General features: G+C 42.0%; 1 protein-coding gene across 1 annotated transcript in view; it reads right to left on the reverse strand.

Annotated features, from left to right (window-relative positions):
* Nucleotides 1–22,900, reverse strand: part of LOC118100907 (dynein axonemal heavy chain 9) — a 130,459-nt gene that overhangs the window by 76,423 nt on the left and 31,136 nt on the right. The window contains 13 exon segments of the mRNA XM_047338422.1: nt 613–900; nt 5,629–5,767; nt 7,732–7,889; nt 11,575–11,679; nt 12,623–12,779; nt 18,144–18,304; nt 18,522–18,760; nt 19,920–20,046; nt 20,522–20,674; nt 21,167–21,293; nt 21,373–21,503; nt 21,849–22,126; nt 22,202–22,334. Coding sequence (XP_047194378.1) covers nt 613–900; nt 5,629–5,767; nt 7,732–7,889; nt 11,575–11,679; nt 12,623–12,779; nt 18,144–18,304; nt 18,522–18,760; nt 19,920–20,046; nt 20,522–20,674; nt 21,167–21,293; nt 21,373–21,503; nt 21,849–22,126; nt 22,202–22,334 — 2,196 coding nt within the window.

Genomic DNA, 22,900 nt, shown 5'->3' on the forward strand with positions numbered 1-22,900 from the left:
ATTACGTGGTTCCCATGTCTATTTGACCTGAGGCAGATTGCACTTAATTCCCCTGGTCCTGCGTTCATGTGACTCTGACACATAATGCCTTCTACTGTGCATGCGTGTGTGTGTCTCTGTGTGTGTTAGTTTGGGCCACAACCTGAATACACACCAACCCATGGAGAATTGTGCAACTGTGGGGACAAAAATAGAGGTTCCAATGGGTAGAGACTGCTGTTTGAGAGTTAAGACTTGGTTTTAGGGTTGTGGGTAGAATTAGGTTTAGGTTAGTTTGAGGAGATGGTGAATGCAGTATGTCTCCCAGTGTTTTCTTGGATTTTCTGCTTTCAGTGTCAGTGGGGATTGGCTCCAGCTCCATCTGCGACCCTCAAAGGATAAGCAGTATAGATAATGGATGGATGAATAAACGAGTGCTACAACTCCAACAGCTAATATCTGATAAATTGTTTAGGATGAAATCCCCATTTGGGGACTTTGCGTTTGCTTCTCAAACAACTAGAGTTTGCCTTTATCCTTGGTTTAGCAGCAATTGTGAGTTTTACATCTTTTACATCAGCAGACAAGCATGAGAGCTGTCAGTAGGCTGTCGAGGAATCGTGTTTACTTTACCTTGAGTACAAAATTGTCCTCAGCCTGTAACTTCAAGTCCAGGATGGAGTCCTTCACGTGCTTCTCAAAGTCCAGATCTCTCTTCCTGGGCACGTCCAGGGCAGGAAACAGATCTCCGATCAGCCCCATGAACACTGGCATGTCATCGGTCACAATCTTGGGGATGTTGAAGTCCCTCAGCGCTCGCATCAGCACCTGGTCCTCCGCTCTTCCGGGGTCTCCTCTCTTCAGGGAGCCGGCCACCACCAGCACTGACTTAATGGCTCGTAGGCCCCAGTCATAGTGGTCCTTTGGTAGACCAGAGAAATATCGGTGAGCAGAGGAGAATACACAAATACACATATCGTGACTCGTCATCACACTTTAACAAATACTAACTCCAAATTTGGTTCAATTCATCACTGGTTCATTTAACCAAGTCTCCATATAAACGAGAATATAATCCTAATATAACACATTTTGACTGTGAGCTTTCTCTGTCATCAGTTTTGTTTTATACTTCATAAATGTATGCATATACAGTTGAATGCAAAAGTTTAGGCACCACTGTGAAACACTGACGAGAAATAAATCCAAACCCTTCAGCGAACAGACACTAAAAATGAGCCTTCCTTTAAATGTTAATGAACAGTAATAACAGTACTTAATCATCCACACACCCCTTTCTGTTTTAGAAGCCTGTTTCTTTCGGCTCTGGAGGACAATTTGCATTCAGAATCTGCTGAGGAATCTAATCTTTGCTCTGTCTGTGCCCTGTTTCCACCAACAGGCTGAGACGCGACAGGAAGTTCTTTATGTCAAATGCTGCTTTTTTATTTACTCCAAACAAACCTTTTACGTCAGTGCGGCACTGCTGCGACCCAGGCTCTGTCTTTATGTGAAACTGCAGGCTGGACAGTGCCCAAAGCAAATTTCCCCATTGGGACAATAAAGTATATCTTATCTTATCTGTGGCCAAAAACGTCATCAGTCCACTTGTTGTCTGGCTTATCCAGATGTGAGTTTACAAACTTGGAACTTAAACAGTGTGTGATGAAGTCACTTCAGTAAATCAGTCTCATCAGATTTTGAAATTTTAAAGCCTTTGAATTTCTAGCACTGAATTTTTTTTTAACGTTACGATAGTCTCACATCCAACCAAACCTCATGCTGGTTTGATGCAATGGCCGGTCTAGTAGCGTAGCTGACAGTATGGCGCTTCTCATTATCGCAAGCATCACCTGACATCACATGACCACTGACACATGACCTGATTGGTCGGAGGTTTGGTTCGATGTGGTTTGGTTCGACTATCGATTGCTTTTCCTGGTATCCCGGATGTTTAATCTGAATTTTTGCAACTGAATTTTTGCAGTTGAATATTATACTTTGAAAATTTGAATACTGAAATCCAGTGGCAAAAAATACAAATGCATAATTTCAACGTAAAAAAAGTCGGTGCTAGAAATTTATAGGCCTCAAAATTTCCAAATCTGAGGAGACTGATTTACCTCCATACACTTCCTTCTGAGGATTCTGCACAGTGGAATGATGCATGGCCATTCCTCTGTCAGCTGAACCTTCCTGTAGCTACTTTGCAGACATATGGGGCCTTTACTTTTCCTTTGTTTGCAATAGATATTTTTTGGTCATCCACACCTTGTCTTGACTCCCACAGTTTCTCTTATTGCCTTTTCCTATTGACATTTCAGACAATAGATATCTTTTCATAGCCTCCCCTGATTTATAGGCATCAATTAGATCCCAACTAGTGATCCCAAAGTTTGAAGAGTCAGCATTTATCCCCTCTGGAAATGTTATCAGCTGACATTGTTATTCCTAAAGCAATTCCTCCAGTGTCAATTAGGAACAATTACTTTTTAATCAGTTTTTACGCTTGATTGTTTTCTATTTGGAAGGTTCGTGAAATAAAAAGTGAACGTTCTTTGACATTTGAAGAATCTGCCTGCTGCTGGGGTTGTTTTGACGTCTTTTCACTTCATAAATCTACAAAATGTGAATCTGCCCAGAGGTGGCCAAACCTTTACAAAAAAACTCTATATCATACATTTAATTTATCAAAGAGCATCAGTGGAAACAATGCACTGAGACTGTCCAGAGGCTCTCCAGGTTAAGATGGAGAGCAAGGCATAACCCTAAAAAACACCCATCCACCCTGAATGTCCTAATCTTGTGGTCTTATCATGACAAAACCAACACCAAGGGTCCAAAACAAATACACGGAGGCTGAAATCATACTAACGCATTTAGTTTGAAAATGGCCTTTTCACTCACAAAGGTTTTGGCTCCATATCAGTTTGAATCCCCGTCCATACTAATACACATGAATATGCATCACGTGACCACTCAAGTACACTGGACATGTGCGTCCGGTGTAAGCAGGAAGTATTGGGTTGTTGGTTGCAGAATATTTGAATAATAGCTCTTCTCCTACGCATGTAAGCAGTTGTATCATTGTAAAATGCAGAATTTAACTGCCCAACAGCTGTTAGCAAAGACAACGGGGTCAGCAACGCTTGTAATTGATTATTCATGTTGCGTTCTACACTGGTAGCCGAGGCTGATGCCATTTGTTTTCCCCCAGGTGGGGTTCACGTACAGGAGCCTGACGAATGAGTAAAGGCTATGTTATGACCCAAAAGACCCGATCAGCAAGCGGTTGAGAGAATCTACGTCATCATCTCCAAACATCTTTGTTTCAGCCCATTCAAAATAAAAAGCAGCCCCAAGGTTCCATACGTTTTCAAACAAAACGTAGTCGCCTGAATTTAATAGAACTAAGAAAAGCAGCAAATATTGACATCTGAGAAGATGTTACCAGAGAAATTCTGGGGCGTTTTTGCTTGAATCTTCTTAAATAGGACTTCAATCATCAGATATGTAGCAGCTGACCAGTAAAGGCTTGATGCACAGCAGGGAGTCAACTGCAAATTGTTCCAAGGGGGTTCTAAAAGGTTAATCTGTCCATGAACCTAGATGAGTTCATGAAAATGTTCTCCTCTGATATCAGTGTAATATTAAAGGTCTTGTCAGTCTGTGCACACTCTTTGCCTAATAGCAAAAAAATGTGTCTGCTAGTCAGAGGCGATAAATTGCTTTACAAAAGGCTCTAATCTGTTCATTATTGATTCAAGCCAGACAAGGGAATCCTGACCCCAGATTGTGTCAAGTTCTGTTTCTAACTCCACACAAATCTTCTGACCACAGTCAGTTGAACATCCTCTGTTGATGATTATTGGACCCCGTACAGAACTGGTATTAACATCCATCCTGAGTGATCACAAGTGGACGGCTCCAAGTTCTGGTGTGAACGCACCCCAGACGCATTGAGGACACATCTGAGATTCGATCATTTAGACCCATTCAGATGTGTTCTAGGAAAACATGTGGCCACATTCTGTTATCTGTGTGAACACAAATGTGTCCTGGCCATATTGAAGGACCACATAATCAGCCCATGTCCACTGACCTGCTACAGATTCATAATGAATCAAACGTATTTTTACACTTCTCAGTGTTTCACACACACACACTGATGTATTTGTGGTCACAGCCACAATATTAATACTGACCACTACATATTGATTTTCTGTTTTCTTTGAAATTTCAAATGAGTTAAATCTTTTTAATTGTGTGCATCGAGCATTGATTCACTTAGCTCCTACTTACCCCACTTAACCCACTCACTCACTCACACACTCACACACACACACACACACACACACACAGTGACAATAGATCATAGTCAGACTGGCCAAAAGAAAAATCTGTCTTTGCAAACAGAAATGTAGCTCTCTCTTCTCTCCCCTCTTTTCCACCCACCTCTCTCCCCCAATGTTCTCCTCTCAAGCGTCGGGTTTTGTTTACAGGTGCCTTACATTCCTACAACCCAACAGTTAAATCACTTTACACATCCACATCAGGATCACATCACCCACACCCCCATCCAGTGGTGTGGGTCAGCCCAAACAATAGAACTCACACAGCCGTGGAAGTAGAGGCCCCAAACTTATCACTTATCACATCTTCCCCAGCGGGGGAAACAGCAGAGTCATTCTGCACAGGCCCAGGCAGCAGAATGTATATTAAATCCACAATTATGAACCAGTTGTTTACCTTGAGAAAGTAGCTCTCTGAATCATTTGCCATCGATTTGCAGTTTCAGCCCTTGTGAATAGAGCTTAGAGAAGCAGTCTGTTCATTATCATTTGATTTCATTACCACTAAGTTGCTAAAGATGGAAGCTTGTATCGGAACTGAAGCAAACAACTTTGAGAAAGGTTTTTAAAAAGTGTTGTTACGGTGATATTTAAAAATGTCTGGAGAACTAGAGCTTTACAAAACATTAAAAAAGGAACCGCTGTGCTTTGAGAGTGAAATGAGGCCTGTGGTCGCAGGAAATTCTCCTCAAACTCATTATATCGCTTATCTGAAGTTATCTACGCTCCACTGATACTATGAGGCAGCACTGTACATAACCTTATTGCCACCCTAACGAGGCCCGGGTTCGATTCCGACCCGCGGCCATGTATGCATGTCCTCCCCCACTCTCCCTCTCTATCCCCCCATCCCAAGCCTACTCTTTCCTATCCATTAAAGGTGATAAAAAGCCCCAAAAAATACATTTAAAAAGAAATAAACAGCACTAATGGCAGGGTGCAGCATTAACTGAGGCCAAAGGCCTTAGAGAACAGGTGGTGCTTGAGTCATTTTTTGAAGCTGTCCAGAGATGTAGTGTTGTGGATTTTCGACAGGGAGAAAGGATTAAAGAAAACACTTCTAGATGGAACAACATCACCAGCCTGCAGCTTCTCATTCATATGCATGTAACACTCCACTCTGACAGTCAAGTTAGCGACTCAGCTCTTGTGTGGTGCCTCTCAGTCATCCCTTTATCAAAAGCCTCAAATATGTTGAAAAAGAGCATTGTGTCAGTTGTCAGGCTTTGAAGTGGAAATAGATGTGGGTCTTCTTTAACCAGATCAGATGTGTAACATTGAAGAGATCAGACAGTACCTGTTTGGACAACAGCTCTTTACACAGTGTGTAGAGCGTGATGAACTTCCTGGCCAGGACCCGGGCGTCAAGAAAGCCCTCAGCCACCAGCATGATTTCACAGATCAGCTCGAAGTCTGGCACCACCATGGCACAAGGTCTGTGGAGACGTGGAGAGAACACATTCAAATGAGCTCAGTTCTTGTTCATAATCATAATTCTGGACAAATAAATCTTTTTGTCATCCACGGTGCATCATTTAACCTAATATGCGCATTAACTCATGGTCATTTTACGTCATTTTGACAACACACACACACAACTACAATTACTGCCCTGCAGTTGTATGCCTCCGCCAACCAGTCGGATTCAGTCTACATACTTTTTATCTCCAGACTCACTCACTGTGACTTTTGACCACTGAAATTAATTCAATGAATATTTGAGTCTAATTGACAACTGGTAGAATTTGAAGAAATTCCCTAAAGACAGACTTGAGAAATCCTATTCAAGAGGCCTCAATATTTGAGAGGACACAAAGTCCTTGACATTTGATCCCACAAATTTTATCAGTTAATATATGAGGCAAATTAAAAAGGATTTGCTTAAAATGATGCTTTTACAAGGCAAAACAAGTTGGACAAGCTGAGAACATAATGCCTGCAGCCACTTGCTGTGGCTGGCACAGAGGCATAAAAAACAGAGAGATGTCAACTTTGATACACGACCCAGTCCGTCATATTTAAACACCTACTGTATACTATCACAATTAAACAAGCCACACAGCTCAGCGTTAATATGATGTTGTTTACCCCACAAATTCCTTTAGGCGTTTTCCATTAAAGCAAATCTGTCCCTTCAGAGAGGACCTAATACCTGGCATGCTCTCCCTCCCTTTCATTCCTGCACTTGCCTTGATTCATGTACCTGCAGCCTTGTGGGTTTAGTGTCATGTGGAATTCAAAACTTTTGCTTGCATGCTTCTCCTTCGTCTCTTTGGACTGAACTATTTTGTCACTTTGGACAAAAGTGTCCAAAATGTGACTTTAATGTAAAAATTAGCTTAACATGAATGCAGTCAGGGAGATGTATAAGGAGGTTTTCAGTTATGTTAAAATTGTTGGTGCATTTATTTATTTTTGTATGTTAATAAATAGTCAGTTTACTCATAACCTACATTTGTTCTCAAAAACAGGAAAGTCCTGGTGACAATATGATTTTCATTACAGTATAGTTGGTTCATTAGAAATTCTTTAGGACTGCCTACAAATGTTATAGGGTTGGTTCACTCAAATGACATGGTTTCATTTTTCCAGGTTTTGAAATAACTGACGTCTGCTTCTGCCCTGAAACACTTCACAGACCTCAGTGTCAATAGTTCTTAATATATGTATTTTGGTTAAAAAAAACTGTCACTATATCCTTATTTTGTCACGTAAATGAACTTAACATGGAGACTCAATCCAGATGAGCAGCAGATGACAGAGTTCTGGTAAGATCACTACTTTTTAACTTCATGGCAGCAGAGTTTTTTGCCATGTTCACGTTCAAGTGACATCACTTGAGGATATTTATGAGATTTTGTCACTGCTCTCTCTGGAGAGGCTTTACACAACTTTCAGAGTAAGTACTCTCCCATATCTAGACACAGAATTTGATGTGTGAAACTGGTGACATTTCTCATTTCTCTTTTTAAGCATCAACAGAACTACTAGAGTTCGTCCCGAGGAGAGAATAAGCTTCTTTATGACATTGAGCAGATGTAGACATAAGTAAAGTAAGTAAAAGAACGACATCATATATCTATATTATATATAATTAGTGAGATATTTCAGTCATGGACCTCATTATCAATGGTGAAGTGACTTTAGCCTTGTCCAGTGTTATGAGGAATCAGAACCTATTCTAGTTTATAATTATCAAGAGATTCACCTCAGGTCAGAAGTCTTTCACAGGGCAAGTTCAAAAACTGCGAAATTATTTTTTCACAGACAGATACAATGTTTTACTTGTAATTGTATCTATCCATTTAAATTGTATCTAATTTAAATTTGTCTGGATAATCACATGAGTAAAAGTCAGCAGTAGATAGCTGATGAGAGAACTGAGAGTCATTTTGCTCACCTGAACAGAGCCTTCAGGTTCTCAGGAAGCTCAGTCCTGCCAGCGTAGCCGGGATTCATTGTGATGAAGATGCCGACAGTCGGGCAAAGATTCACGTCCTCTCCCATGAAGTTAAATCTCTTCTTCTTATCGCGAATGGCATCCTGGATACTCTTGACCTTCACATGAATAGAAAAGAAACACAATGAACTGTCACTGCTGGGTTTACTGGATAGCCAGTATTCCTGTGATACTTAATTTAGGCACAGCAGTGCTTTGAGTGACAAGTTAATATCAGTAAACACACAATGACACTGGGAACATGCTGATGATAGGCATGTACGTCAGTTAGCATGTCTGCCATCTTGGTTTAGCATGTCAGCACACCATCACATAATATTACATAATAGTAGCACAAACCAGTAACAGCCTGTCAGATTGTTATCACATGTTCAAACTCGTTTTTGCTCTGTTGTGGTCTCCACCAACCCACCAAGAATACTATTCGCTGCTAAACGCTTTGCTGCTTTTATCAGCTTTGTTTGTCTGACATTTGGTTCATCAAAGCTATTTAAATTTTTGATTTATCTTATTTAACATTAATTTAACCAGGCAAGCCCCACTGCGTTCATCAACATATCGTTAACATCACTCAGCAATTACCAGAGTCTATTAGTAACAGCCTGTCAGATTGTTACGCAGCATACACCTTTTTTTCAGGGACGCAATGTCATCAGTATGTGCGTGCTATCAGCCAGGGTTTACTGGATGGATGAACTGCCAAGGCTCCGTTTGTCTACATTATGATTGAATGAGATATCAGAAATGAACTTTTTGTCTAAAACTCTGACTCCCGGCCTGTAAGAGGCTTTATGGATTTCACATGCATGTGGTAAAGGAGCGTAGCAAGTCGACAGCTGGAATGGAGCATGGATGAGTACTGGCTACAGATCACTCAGTCATACTAACACAACAGGGAGAGGACAAATGCAAATGCTAAAACAAACAGCGCAACTGCAGCACAAAAAACCCATAAAAGTTTTCATGAGAACATCAGTGGGGCTTTTTATGTGAAATGACAGCAGCCCACCACTGTCGTCCTACAGGGATATGAAGGGAAGTAAAACAGCAAAAGCACATTTTAAAGAAGTTCATGGACAGACACCGTTGTGAAAGGTGTGATCCACTGGGATGTGGCCCATCTCTTTGCTGTCTGGATGAATGTACAGACTGGAACTAGCAGCATCCCAGTCCAGGGGCAGCTCTGGCTGGAGCAGAGGCAGAACTTCACCAATTTATCTCCATGTTGTTCCGTGTGACGGCCTTCTGTTTGTCCATGCTTTATTTAACATCGAACTGGTCCGACCACCTGTGTTAGCAGCACCGGCAGTATGTCACCGCGCAATGCTAGCTGCTCCCGCTTTAAGAGGATGGATTAGCAATGTGTGCTACGGGAAGCGATGGCTCCAACGAAGCAGGCCGGTCACTGGAGCGGGCTGCCAGCTGTCACAGCAGGAGTTTGACACTCCTCTGTTCTCAAGGTCTACTTCTCCATGTATTAGGCACCGTGATTTATTATTCATTACGCCATGCATGCAACACCTATTCATTCTACTGGCACTGGAAAATTCTCCAAGTGCTGCAGAATTCAACAGCTTACAGAAGACGACAGAAGAGAGAGAGAGAGAGAGAGAAGGAAGGACAGACGGAAAAGTGACGGGTAATTCTAGCAATGAATAATGATCCTTTGAGAAACTTTATTTCCATTATCATCACGGTCATAATCGGCCTCCTTCTCAACTGTACACATTTTTACTTTGACAGTATTGCCCATGCATGACAATAGTGTCTGGGGCAACAGCCTGCAGAATATGAAAACACCAGCGGGACTTATGAAAGCACAGAGAGAGGATCTGTTTGATCCGGGATAACTGAATGCAAGATAGCAGAAAAGCTAGCATCAGCTGAAACACCAGATGAATGTGACTGATTTCTCTAAAGAGGCCCATAATCAAAGGGCTAGCTACTGTAGGTTGCCCAGGGTGTACACTACTGCGAGTGTGGAGAATAGGAAGCTTTTTAAAACTTTATTAATCTGTCACTGTGCATGAAGTGGAGACAGAAGAGGAGAATGAAGGTGAAGACACTCTGCAGTTCATTCAGAGGTAATGATTTAACTTGCATGGAAGCGCAGACTTTAATCCTCTTTAACTTTTATCCAGCAACATAAGCTGTTAACAAAACCGTAATGTGACTAACAAGTCAGTGGCCTGTTTACACATTCAGCAAACACAGAGGAAAAGATCTACTCACGCCAATCACCACACAGTTTTCACCAGCTTTGTCTTCTCTAAACTTTATTATGTCCGCCAAAAAACTTGTTGTCTGTGTTTGTTTGTTTGTCTGCTAGTCAGAACTTTCTTTAGCATAGTGAGAGAGAGTTTTGCAACATTTTCATTGATTTCTCCGAGAATGATTCATCGATCAACATTGTGCAGATCCAAATATAGATCCAGATCTAGTGAATTCATAAGGGGACTGTTGGGCCTTGGTATTCAAAAGATAAGTGGGATTAAACTCTCCACAGATTGACAGAAACATCAGAGTTGGGAGTTAACTCTGAGGGTTTGTCACCATGAGCAACACCTTTGACATTACAAATCACCATTTGATCCATTATTAATGTGCAAATATAAATATTAATAACTAAAAACATTCCAACCTCCACCTCAATACAGAGGAGGTGAGAGTATTTCATTTGTGGTGATCAGATCATTGAAAAGCAAAGTGTTTAAAAGTGAACAGCATTTCAGGAGAAGTGTCCCTGTTAGTGTGGAAAATGAACCTTTGTGAACAGTTGTTCTATTATTCAGTACAAAGTAGACCCAGTTTAAACTGTTCTCATTCACTGTTGCCAGACACTTAGAAGTTATTTAACTGTGTAGATGAAAATAATATCAGGTGGATTGTGATTATTTGTGATTCTACTCAGAGCCCCGTCAGTCGACCCCACTCACAATCAATCACTTCAGTTCATTACAACATGACTGAATTTCTGTTCTGTCATAGATTTGTGATCATAGTCATGTATTGTTTCTGTTTAACCGAACATTATCCCAAAGACTCAGCTGCGTGTCTATGAGTTGTATTTTTATCCATTTCAAGATACTTCAAATTATGAAACACATTGAATTGACTGTGTATTTATGCAGAGTTGACACAACAAATACTAAATAGAATTAAATATACAAATATTGGTCTGTTTCTATGACGAGCTGCTTCAAGGCCAAGTCTGAGCTTTTTGTCTGTCAGCCAATCACAACAGAGCTTGCTACTTTACCAACATGATTCATTTGAAAGCAAAAAACTCTCAACTACACGTATAAGGTATTTGTACATATTTACAAATCAGGGTTGTGCTCAGAGAACTGAGCCAATATTCATTGGGCTAAATTATTGTGGCACATCCTTTGTGAGTTTTAAGTGGGTCCAACCAGAAATGCTATTGTAAGAGAGAGGAGATCATGACCAGCACCACAGGCGAGCAAATAAGGAGGAGGTTTTCCATCCTCCACCCTCAAATCAGATCAGAGAAGCCTCCAATTATAGAGAGGCTCTGGGGTCCAAAGGTGCCAGCTTTGGTGAATTAGTCTTATAGCTGAAGCAATTTACGCATGCGATGGGTGATGAAGAGGCTATTTACTTCCTCAGCGCTGTTTTCAAAGGCTTATTTTGGATGGACCACCCCCTCAAATAAAATGAAAGGTTTCACATTTAAGCTCCATACGCTGAGGGTGTAAACACACAATGAAGTCTTGACCTGAAAGGGATTTTGGGAGGCAGGAGAACTGGAATTGTTCTTACCTGTACGGCCACCACGGACAGCACCTCCACTGAGATCCTGTTAAACTCGTCAAAGCAGCCCCACGCCCCCGTCTGAGCCAGGCCTTTGTAGATGCTCCCACAGGACTGGTGGACACAGAAAGACAAAGACATTCAGATTGACACAGTGGGACAGGAAGTCGGTCTGTTAGGCTCGCTGATGGGAGATCTGGTCCGACTGAGCGATAAGGCATGTGGCAAAGCAGACAGAGACGTATCACCAATTAGTCAGAAGATATATGGGAGAAACATTCTTTGCAGCAACGCAGCAGCCTGAGAGTAGGCGAATAATAACAGGATGATACAAAACAGGGCCCTGATGGCAAAACGAGAAAGGCTAAAATGTCTACCACCCACAATTTAGCTTTCGTCTCCACTTGAGAGCAGGTGAACAGCCCTTAGGAGAGCAGCTGGACCAGGATGAAGCAGGCAGCTGACTTTTCTCTCCAATTACAGGGCCAAGGAAACCTTCTCTGACGCAAACCGGAGCTGACTGGAGGATTGATCCAACTCGTATGTGTGCGTGTGCATAACTGAGTATGAGTAACACTGTGAGGCTCTGAAGCCAGCTTCTATTGCCTGTGTTCCTCCTGGAGTATATTAACACTTCTCTCTGACACCTTGCTGCAGTGGGTATAGCCTGGGGTGCTGTACACCTCTATACCGTAATGATGCCCCCGTCTGGGGGAAGCAGGAGCAAGCTGCATCACAAGATTATGTTTATGTCTCCCTTGACCGCTTTATATGCAGAAAGTATGAGAGTTAGAGTGTACAAGTGTGCATAATAACACAAGGTGGAGGCTGGATACGGAGAGGGCATTACAGGAGAAATAACAATCAGAGTTTAACTGAGCAGCTCGTCTCAAACGGAAGATGAAAAGGAGGAAGATGAAAAGAGGAGGACGTGAAGGTGGATACCATACCATACCATAATATGGTGCATACCATATCGCTGACAAAGGCAGAGATGAAAAGAAACATGCTGTGAGTGCACGAGAACAGACGCACGTGCGTGTTTGCAGCAGCTCACCTTGTAGTCCATCTGCTCGGAGCAGTTGAATACGTAGACCATGATGCCCAGAGCTCGGCCCAGATCTTTGGTCGTCTCAGTCTTGCCTGTGCCAGCGGGACCTGCTGGAGCGCCACTCATGGTCAAGTGCAGGGACTGGGTCAGGGTGATGTAGCATCTAAACACACACACACACACACACACACACACACACACACACACACACACACACACACACACACACACACACACACACACACACACACACACACACACACACACACACACACACACACACACACACACACATGCCTGTTGATATGACAGCTAGCAAAGAGGCCTATGACTGATTCAGCTGGCTGTTGTTCCATCAAGACGAGGATACTTCACTCCACTCACTCACTGTGGGGACCTTGACTACACAGGGAAATGTATAGCTGTTTTATGTTTTGTGTTATCTGCTGTGTATATATTTGCATTGTTTCCTTTTTATCTCTATTTTTACTATAACCAGTATTAGTGTGTATTTTGTTGTTGTGCAGAACTTCTGTATTGAAAAGTTCTCTATAAATAAAGGTGCCATCTTTTATTTAGAGAGAACTTATTATACTTTATTGTTATAAAAAATAAAAATAAAAAGATTGTGTGTGCAGTTCCTGGCACTGTCCTTTTGAATTTTGTTCTGTCTAAAATGAGCCAACTGAGTAATTACTTTTTCTAGTTAATCTCAGAGATTAACATGCTCACTTCGTTTAGTTTATTGAATTATTTGCACAACAAGAAAAATGTAAAATTGACAATTTATGGATTGAGAGGGATTTCTGTGCAGCCTCTCCTCTGGTTGCTTGGCAACCTCACTGTGTCAGCAAGACTTCAGGAAGTCACCACTTTCAGCTAATTACTTTTTGCGTAAAACTTTAACCACAATTTGATTTTATTTTATTTTGGGCATTTCTGAATCTTGCAGATTAAACTTTGGACTGTTGCATTGAGAGCTGCTTCCCTACTTTCAGTGTTCAGGCTAAGTATTACATACAGGTGTGAGAATTACATTGGTCTTATCTTATTTTGGAAATAAAGTGAAAAACATTATAATGGCGGGTCAAACTGTTGAACTATGCTCTCAAGACAGAGCAGGGAAACAGAATTTCCTGTTCAAATTCATTAATGCATGCTGCAGCAGCCATGATGTCAACCAGGTATGGACTCCAAATTCTAAATAGCATTAAACAAGCAGATTAAAGTACAAAGAAAATTAGATCCAGCTCTTGAAACCAACTATAATTTATAGAAAACAGAAACTACGATTCAAAAACTCAACCTTAAAACCCACTAGTTAACACAACATGGATGGCTATGGGACACTCCACACTATACTCCAGCTGGGCCCTCCTCTGGTAAAGGTGTACACTGACAAAGGCAGAAACATTCTGTGGTCTCCAGGTCCACCACTGACAATGTGTCCTACAATTAAGAGAAATATAAACCTAAAGCCAGGAAGGCAAAGAAAATGAATGCCTCCCAAATATGGAAATGTACAAAGCTAGTCCTAAAAACCAAATAACTGCGATCAAAAAAAGCTGCATAGCAAACTCTGACAAGTACACAACTGACAATGTGTCATTAACTTCTGATGGGTGGTTGCTAGCATCTTGACATCTGCTGCTGGTTGACATCCATGTATTTTTTAGAGAACCTTCAAGCGTACAAGTGATATTCACCGTTTTGTCCTGTTCAGTAAAGAATATGAGTAAAAGTGTGTGTAAAGTTTGCCAGATGCTCCCATGTACTAGGTCAGATGAATCAACGCTTCTAAGAGCAAATACTGGTCTCCACTCGTCGCCAGATTGTTTCAGTCACTTTAGTGGTACACTCTCTCGGCCGCTCTGTGTTACTGTCAGAGAAAGCTTTTTTCGTACGCTTCTAGTGGATTCTACTAATTCTATTTTTCCTTGTGCCTCAGGATCGCCACCGGAGCCAAACTCGCCTGCCCTTGCTCCAGCTCACAGAATCTCCTGCTCACCCTCAGCCGGGGGTCAGCCTGTCACCTGCTTGCCACAGCTTAATATTAAAGACTCTTGTCTGCTTCCGGGTCAAGTTACAAACAAAACCTAACAAATTTACCATTTAAAATTGTCCAGATTTCTTGTCGCTGCATTACAAGAAGTGCACACGGTGACAACGAGTTGACAGAGTCTTCTAACGAGCCCTAACAATGTCTTGGTGTTGGCTCAGCCGTCATCATAACATAACCTCATTATATGATAATAGAATCTGCTCCTGTGCTTTGATTATCACGCAGGCTGATTAGTGACGCCAGTGATTGCTTCTCCCGCAGAACCTGTCAATGCTAACAAACACTGTGCACGTCTAGCATCAATAAAAAGGAGCAGCGCCATGGACGTGAACTGATGGAGACAATCAGGACTTTATTGATCAGGGCAATAAACACTATGGTTTGCCTTGAATATCAATACAGCCACGATTTTAATGAGCTGCTGGTTAATAGATGATGTATGGAAGGGGGAAAAATTGGAAAGCATAAGGGGAGAGAGAGGCTTCAGAGAAGACAAATGATCCCATCTGTATACAGTGTATCATTCGGTTACCAGTGCCAACAGGCTTTATGACCATCCCTTGAAATATGGCCAAAAATCTCACTATCAGTCGTTGAGGAGGCTGGATGAGGATGTTTCTGTACAGAATAACTAAAGCCAGAAAGGAGACAAGAGAGTGAAACCAAACTGGGTGGCCGTGACAAGGTGACTCGTCCTATTACAGTGTTTTTAAAAGGAGCAGCTATATATCAGTCTGTCGGTCTGACTCCTTCTCCTTCCATTCATCAGTCCCTCTCTGCTGTCTTTGTGTGTGTGTGTGTGTGTGTGTGTGTGTGTGTGTGTGTGTGTGTGTGTGTGTGTGTGTGTGTGTGTGTGTGTGTGTGTGTGTGTGTTGTCTGGGTAAAACAATTCTGCCATTTTGCATAATGCTGCAGCTTTGGAGTTCCTGCAGTAAGTATTGAGCGAATGCTAACATTGTGCCGATAACATTCCTGCTGTTATAGATTAGCACCAGTGATTCCTTTAGCCTAATTATACTGCTGCAGAAGGTGAACATGCCACACTAGGTATAGTCAGCTTGTAGTAAACAAGCACACACAGGCCTGTGTTCATTATACAGTGTACATAGCTTTGGAGCAGCTAAACACCACCATTGTCACTGCTGTCATTTACATCCATTTAAATTAAATTAATTATTTGTGCTGGCACTGGTTCCCAGTGTCTAAGAATAGATTTTAAAATATGACTCTTACCTATGCCGCCAAATATATATTATTATATATATATATATTTCTATATATGATCAGCTCCTGATATTCTTATCCAGGTCTGCTTACTGTGTCAGGCATCAAAACTCAACATGGAGAAGAAACAGAATCAATATGAATATCCAGTGTGATTGTTCTGTCCAGCTCACGTTAGCGCGTCTTCTCAGTCAGAGCCATCAACTAAGGTAATAGTTTACTATTTGTTAATTAATGATTTAATTATTCCACTTTAGCTTCTGTGATTTAGTTTATGTGTATCTGTGGATTTGTAAAGTATCTGAGCGTTGCATTGTATTGTTAGATTTTTATAATGTATGTTAATAATGGGTTATTTGCATCTTTTTATCAGAGTAGTGTTTTCATCATGGGTTTGTTGTACAGTTAGTTTGGAGGCAGTTATAATGCAGATAAATTATCCATATATATTTGTAATCACTTAAAATAGGTCATTTTATTTTATTTCAGGTTGCCTTGTAAATACTAGCTATAGTTTCACTCTGTTCATTAGTGAGCACTGTCCCCATCAAAGAAACAAACAATCACTTCATCATAGTGACATCTTAATGTTTGTCAGAAACACTTTTCTTGTCATAATTCAACATCATAGCTCAGGAACAGAACAGGACAGTGACCATATTTTACAATAGTTTAGATACTGTCTCCTTGAAATTGTTCATTAGATAGTAGTAATAGTATATTATAGGGGTCTGGACAAACATGCATGTAAAGGTGATGTGAATGTTCATTCGGCAGAGGCATTATTCCGTTTTTGTAACCCTGACCCTTTAAAATCCTTCAGGATGCACTCAGACATCCACACTGTCAAGCAAGCTGAAACAAGGTTTTCATTTTCAGATACTGTGATGTCAGGTTTTCACTTGACAGCAGCAAGATGAATTCTTCTCTTGCCGACTCCATTGCAAAGAAAGCCGTGTAACAATATTGTGGAGCAAACATGTTTTTATCTGTTTTCTCAAGTCATGGATTAAAGGATTTGACACCCAGCTCCCTTGGTCCATGGTCCATTGTTGAAATGAAAGCCAGTGGCAAACTATGTGAGTCTTAGCGGGTCCCAGTGAGGGCATGCGCCATATGGTGGAGTCTCGCTACATGTACGCTGATCCAGCCATCAAAGCCTATTGTTTGTGCTTTGTTCAAGCTTCAAAGGGAATACTGGTCAGTCCGGAAAACCACAGTCAAACGCAGCAGTTTGCCAAAGGGCTCTGGGAGGCAGGTATTCATCTCTGTGTAGTTAAAACTTTATCAGGAATACTGCAGAAACACATGCATGTGCATAAACAACCTGTTGGAACAGAGCCCAAACGGAGTTGTCCTAAAAGGTTTTGCATGTGGTGGGTGTAAGTCATGATTCAAATCAAGAGTTTTATCTTTTGCTCAGTTCTTAACAACACAAATAGACTGTTGCTATGTACTTAGAGTGGATTTTGAATTACCTCCATGCAAATTGGCAGTTTTGATCATCCCACCAAAGGATTATAAATCAGCTACTCTTGCTAAGCACTTGTTTCATTTAACCTTTTTGAGGGAATTAGTTGGCTGACTTTGGCCGGCAGACTGTTTACTGACTGTTCAGTCATAGCCTGCTGAATTTTGCTACAAACACTGCAGGTCTTTTGAGCTTGTGCATGGGACTGTAGCGAGAATGATACTTGCAGTTTAAAGTGAATGGAAGTTGGTCTCCTTTTTTCTCTATTAAGCATTTTGAAAACCAAAAGCACATGTGTGAATGTGTAAAGAATTAATTAAACTTTGTTCTTATCTGCTCTAATCAAAGTTTCAAACATTAACATGTCACTTTGATTTATTGAGTAACCTAACCCACGGTTACTTCAAGGACCCCAAACATTAGTTTAAAACTAGCACATCTATGGTGTTGTATTTTCTCACTTTCTGGAAGCCAGTCCTGGATGCTACTATTTTATTTACCTTGGTCAAGTAGGTTGTGTTTTCACCCCTGTCCTTTGGTGTGTTTATATGTTTATCAGCAGGATGATGCTGATGATCTACGAAACTTGGTGGGGATGTGGATCTGAACAAAGGTGCAGATCCACAATCAAATTGAATTGGTTCTTTCTTATCAATGGATACTGCTTGATGTAGCAACAGTAAGCTAACGGTCAATTGAAATAGCTTCAGGCAATCGTGTTGTCTCGCCCTTCACTCGCAACAAAGGCCCAAAGAAGGAAACCACCATACCTGTCCGTCAGAGGAGTGATGACTAGTCGTGGAGTGTTGCCCAGGTATTCATACGAGTAGGTAAAGTTGGCATCACAGATGTTGACAAAACAATGCCCCTCCTTCTCGCCCCAACAGTGTCTCAGCTGGGAGAGCCACACAAACGCCTGAGAATTGTCCACCTTAAAGAAAAAAACAACTCATTTGAACCAAAGATTGATACAAAAACAAACATAACCTGGGCTTTTCCACCTTCTAATTTTGGTGGTGAGACACCTTGCTTGAATAACTTGACAGCATTACACACTGGTTACATCCTCTCAAAAAATGCAGCCGTCATGTCTGCATAAGAGTTTGTATATGATATGTTCTGAACCAGATTTATGGCCCCCTGCTCACCTTCTGTAAGATCATCTTGGCCACCACGTCTCGGGCGTGGACGTCAATAGTGCAGATGGTCATCACCTTCTGCCGATCACCCGGCGTGAGCTGGCCAACCAGCATGGAGATGAGGGTGTTGAGCTGGGTCACCTGTTTCTTGAAGTAATCCTTCATGGCGTTTTCATAGCCCTCCTCCAGCCGGATGAAAGCCATACCGATGTCACACGTCCACCAGATCTGAGAGCAGGTCAACGCCAGAATCGAATCCGAGGCAACGAAAGGTAGAAAATAGAAGTGATGGAATTAATGTAGATGGTTTTCTGTGTTCGTGATGTTCTCCCGATCTATCCTTGTTTATAAATAATAATAAAAAAGACAGCATCTAAATGTGAAACAAATGTAGGAACTGAGCCAACAAAGCATATGGTCTCACAATATGCCCTTGTGTTTCATACATAAAACTGGCAACCCCTCGCCTTTAGAGCACAGAGTTTTCTCTGTATGTGGGAGAATTTGGACTGAGATGCAAAGTTAGTTCTTGACAACCACGGCTGCTTTTGCTGATCAGTGTGAAAAGTCAACTTCAGTGAAGACGAGGCGGGCTAGGCACGTTATATGAGTTCTGGTCATCTATCTGTCGGGGTGTAATTGCGACTAAAGACCACTTTCTATTCTCAGCCCTACTTTGATTTTCTTCGTAAAATCGTGCCAACTGTGTCCAGCTGTCATCAGCCACATGAGAGAAGATAAAAGTGTTGACATGGTAATTTATGCCACCTTATTTCATCACCATGCCCTCAAAACAACAAGCTTCATGAGGAGGTTTATACCTTCCAATAGTAGATCTGCTTTTTTCAACACAGCCAGAGAGGAGGAGAACCTGCAGATGTAACGAAGAGCTGGAAAATGTACTGCTTCCTTGCACGCAGGCCACCAGGTCGGTTAGTGACTGACAGGTACACTAGTGAATCGTTTCATTTCCAAATGAAGTGATTGGTCTGTTTATTACAGTCCTGCGAGGGCCACAGACATCTGCTTTTTTTCAAACTTTATTTCTTGATGGCAATCGGGACATGAAGAGTATTTCAATAAATTCAGAGACAACTTAGCAACCCTACCCTACCACGTATTTTGCCATTCAGAGCATCAAATACTTACTTTTCCAAATTATAAGTATTTGCAAGTAGGGAAAAGTGTTCCATTAATATAGCACACCCATATTTGTAATTACACTGTTCAGAAGATTCAACTCTGTGTGTAAAGCGTTAGTTAGTGTATGGACTGGGTTGAAATGTCCATGGGAGACAGAGTAGTGATTTTGGAACAGATCCATCAGATGTTGGAGAAGGTGACTAAAAATAAAATCCCCGAAGTGAGTGTCGTCAGTTAAATCGATGTGTACTGAGCCTGTTTTTACCTGAGCTGGATAATCAAACAGCCACTGCTCTCTGGGTTTCTCCTCGTAGGCGATCACTGCCTCAGTCATCTCATGGCGAACTGTGTTGCGCATGGAGTCCATCACCCGGTTCAACCACGCCTCCACCTAACACAGGCACACGCACACACACACACACACATAGAGGCCCATGAATACAAATGTAGAAAAATATTGCGTTGTCTGTCACGTAAGCACCAATGGGCTCTCTTATCAATGGACCCTAATGAGGTCATTAATAAGCATTAGAGTGAATGTGGAGTCAGGCAAATACTATGGGATGTAATGGAAAATTAATGGATTTATGGGCTTTGATATGCAAAACCCCTGAGGGGCAATGACAGACTAAATTTTATTCGTCTCCTTTATTGTGGGTTATGATATCTGTATTTGCTACATATTTTCCTCAATGTCTTTCCATTACAGAAAATGGCAGGTAAGTGAATTTTCTCATCTATCGCAGTCATCTACAGACATAGTGACACTGTCAGCACAACACCTAATAGAGACATAGATAATGAGTCATTGGAAGTTGCGGCACCACAATTTTAAAGATGGGACAAAGTTTCCAGGTCTCTTTTACCTGTCCAGTGCAGTCACAGGGCTGATTAAAGGGGACGTACTCGTCCTCTCTGCTGTACATGCCCAGTGCAATCTTAGTGGGCTTCCCTTCTCCATCCTCTTCAAATTGCATCTTAGCCATGTTGTCGAACAGCTTAGACAGATGCCTTTGGACCTGAGTAAAAACACACAGACACATTAAGCTCGGGCTCGATTTACACTCAGCTCACGGCCTGACTGGTATTTTCTTTGCCGCTGCACAAATAAATAACATTTCATTACTGTTTTTCAGAGTTGTTAATAGAAGGGCAGGACCCATGTTCTGCTGCATGCCTGCTAACTTCCTCTTAAAGAGATTTAGTGGCAAGTTGTGCTTTACAGTGATTTATTCCTACGAGCAGGAAATGCATAAGACGGTGTCCTGATGATGGAGGTTGGTGCGGGCTGCAAAACTACGAGCAACATTGCCCCTGTGTGGGCACTGTGGGAACTACACAAGTCAACAGCATTCAGCAGAAGAGCCAAATGGTGCAGTGGAACATGGTTTTAAAAAACTGTTAAAAAGTAACTTGTAGAAAGTGCGGCATACAGTATTTTTCTGACTCTGTGAACACACTGAAGCATAACATTTGTTGCCACCCCCTCAGGCAAATATAAGTGAAGGCACCTGGTGTGGGTTGGTCCCGTTAGACAGGATGTCCAGCAGATCAGCTGACGAGACGAAGTAGAATCTCGGGAAGGCCAGACGCTTGGTGTCCAGGTATTCTGCCAGAGCCTTTTCACAGAGAGATAGTCTGTAGAGAAATAAACAGTCAGTCTATTTGTGTGACTGCCCCTGATAACAGACGAAGAAGAAACAGAAAGACGTCTTACATGCTCTGCATTTCCTCAAGCGTAGCAAACAGCCCTGGTTTATTGGTGGCCTCCACTACGTTGGGAGTTTGATGCAACTCGCTTGCCAGCTCTTTGAAACTGGTGTCAATTCCCTCGAAGCGCTTGGAGTCCTGCAGAGGAATTCACAAAGGAACACGGTCAGGGGATTTAGGTTTCCACAAGAGAGACGAGAGAATCACAGGTTTAATAGCAAACATCTGGGTTAAGCACAGCCCGAACATCAGGGGAGCAATTAAAACAGTTGTGTAATCTCAGCTCTTAAACTGGGAGTATGGGCTAATTAATGCATTCCTAATTAACAGCTATAACAGTCATGCTATCTGGGTTCATATGGCAACATAAGGGTGTAGCCTTGCATGATTATGAGCTTGTCACTGATGTATACCTGAAATATAGAGCTGTAAGTAATTGCGTATGTGTGTGTGTGTGTGTCTGTGGTGGTATTTGTCTGTCACCTCAGGCAGCTGTTTGCGTATGTCGTCAGAGCCAATGAAGATGCTCTCTAGATGGGTCCACGTCCGCTGCACCTCGAACCAGATGGAGATGACGGAGTCGGCGATAGACAGTTTGGTCTGCCACGACGACACCTCTTCCAGGAAGTGCCCAATGTACTTGGACGTCATGAGGTTCTGCAGCTGGACCTGGTTGTCCTCCAGCGTCTCGATGAGCTCCTCGTCCGTACGCAGCAGAGGCACCTGGGTGCGTTGGTGGGGCTCGTACTGGAACTGCATACCTGTGTGCGATCGATAAACTCAGTGGACTGGAAAAACTTTGCATTCTGGTTAAACAAGGTGTCCCCTTCCCGTACCTGTCCATGTGGTGTTGAGCTCGGCGAGGACTTTCTCCATCCCCATCTCTTTAACAGCCTTATCCACGATTCCTCTCACATCCTCTTCAAAGCAGTGCAGGTTGAGCGACAGCAGGTCGGCCAGAGTGGTATCCTGCTCACATAAAATGACATCAGTACTTGGGCTGCATTATGGGCTGCATTACATAACATGATAATATTAGTAACATATGACAGGTGAGCACAGGCTGTGATTGCTGGTTTCAAACAGGTTCCGAGCGACAGATTCACAGACTTAAGAGTGAAAGATAAGTTCTACGTAAGAGAAAGAACTACATTGCAGCAGAAACTATGAGGTCTAACTGCGTGGATGGTAAAGAAGTTATGGACCATAGCACGAGCACCCAGTAGCGCAAGTGTTACAGGACCAATCTCAACATTTTGCAACACATAAGGAGGACTCCACTCCAGAGTTACGGTTAAAGCTATATTGTGTAGAGTGTGGAGGTGAGGCCAAATAGAACAAAACATGAGAAGATCTGGACCAACCACGCAGTCTGGCCTGTCAGACCCAGAAACATCTCCCTGACTACCTGAGTGAAATAACTAACCAAAAACAGGACTTACTCAAAAGAAACAAACAAATAGAAACCATATACATGGTGCCAGGCTGATGGAGGCTGTTAGAGAGCTCTTATGTTATTATGAAAAAGTTTTGGG

This window comes from Hippoglossus stenolepis, chromosome 21 (assembly GCF_022539355.2).
Source record: "Hippoglossus stenolepis isolate QCI-W04-F060 chromosome 21, HSTE1.2, whole genome shotgun sequence".
Taxonomy (NCBI): domain Eukaryota; kingdom Metazoa; phylum Chordata; class Actinopteri; order Pleuronectiformes; family Pleuronectidae; genus Hippoglossus; species Hippoglossus stenolepis.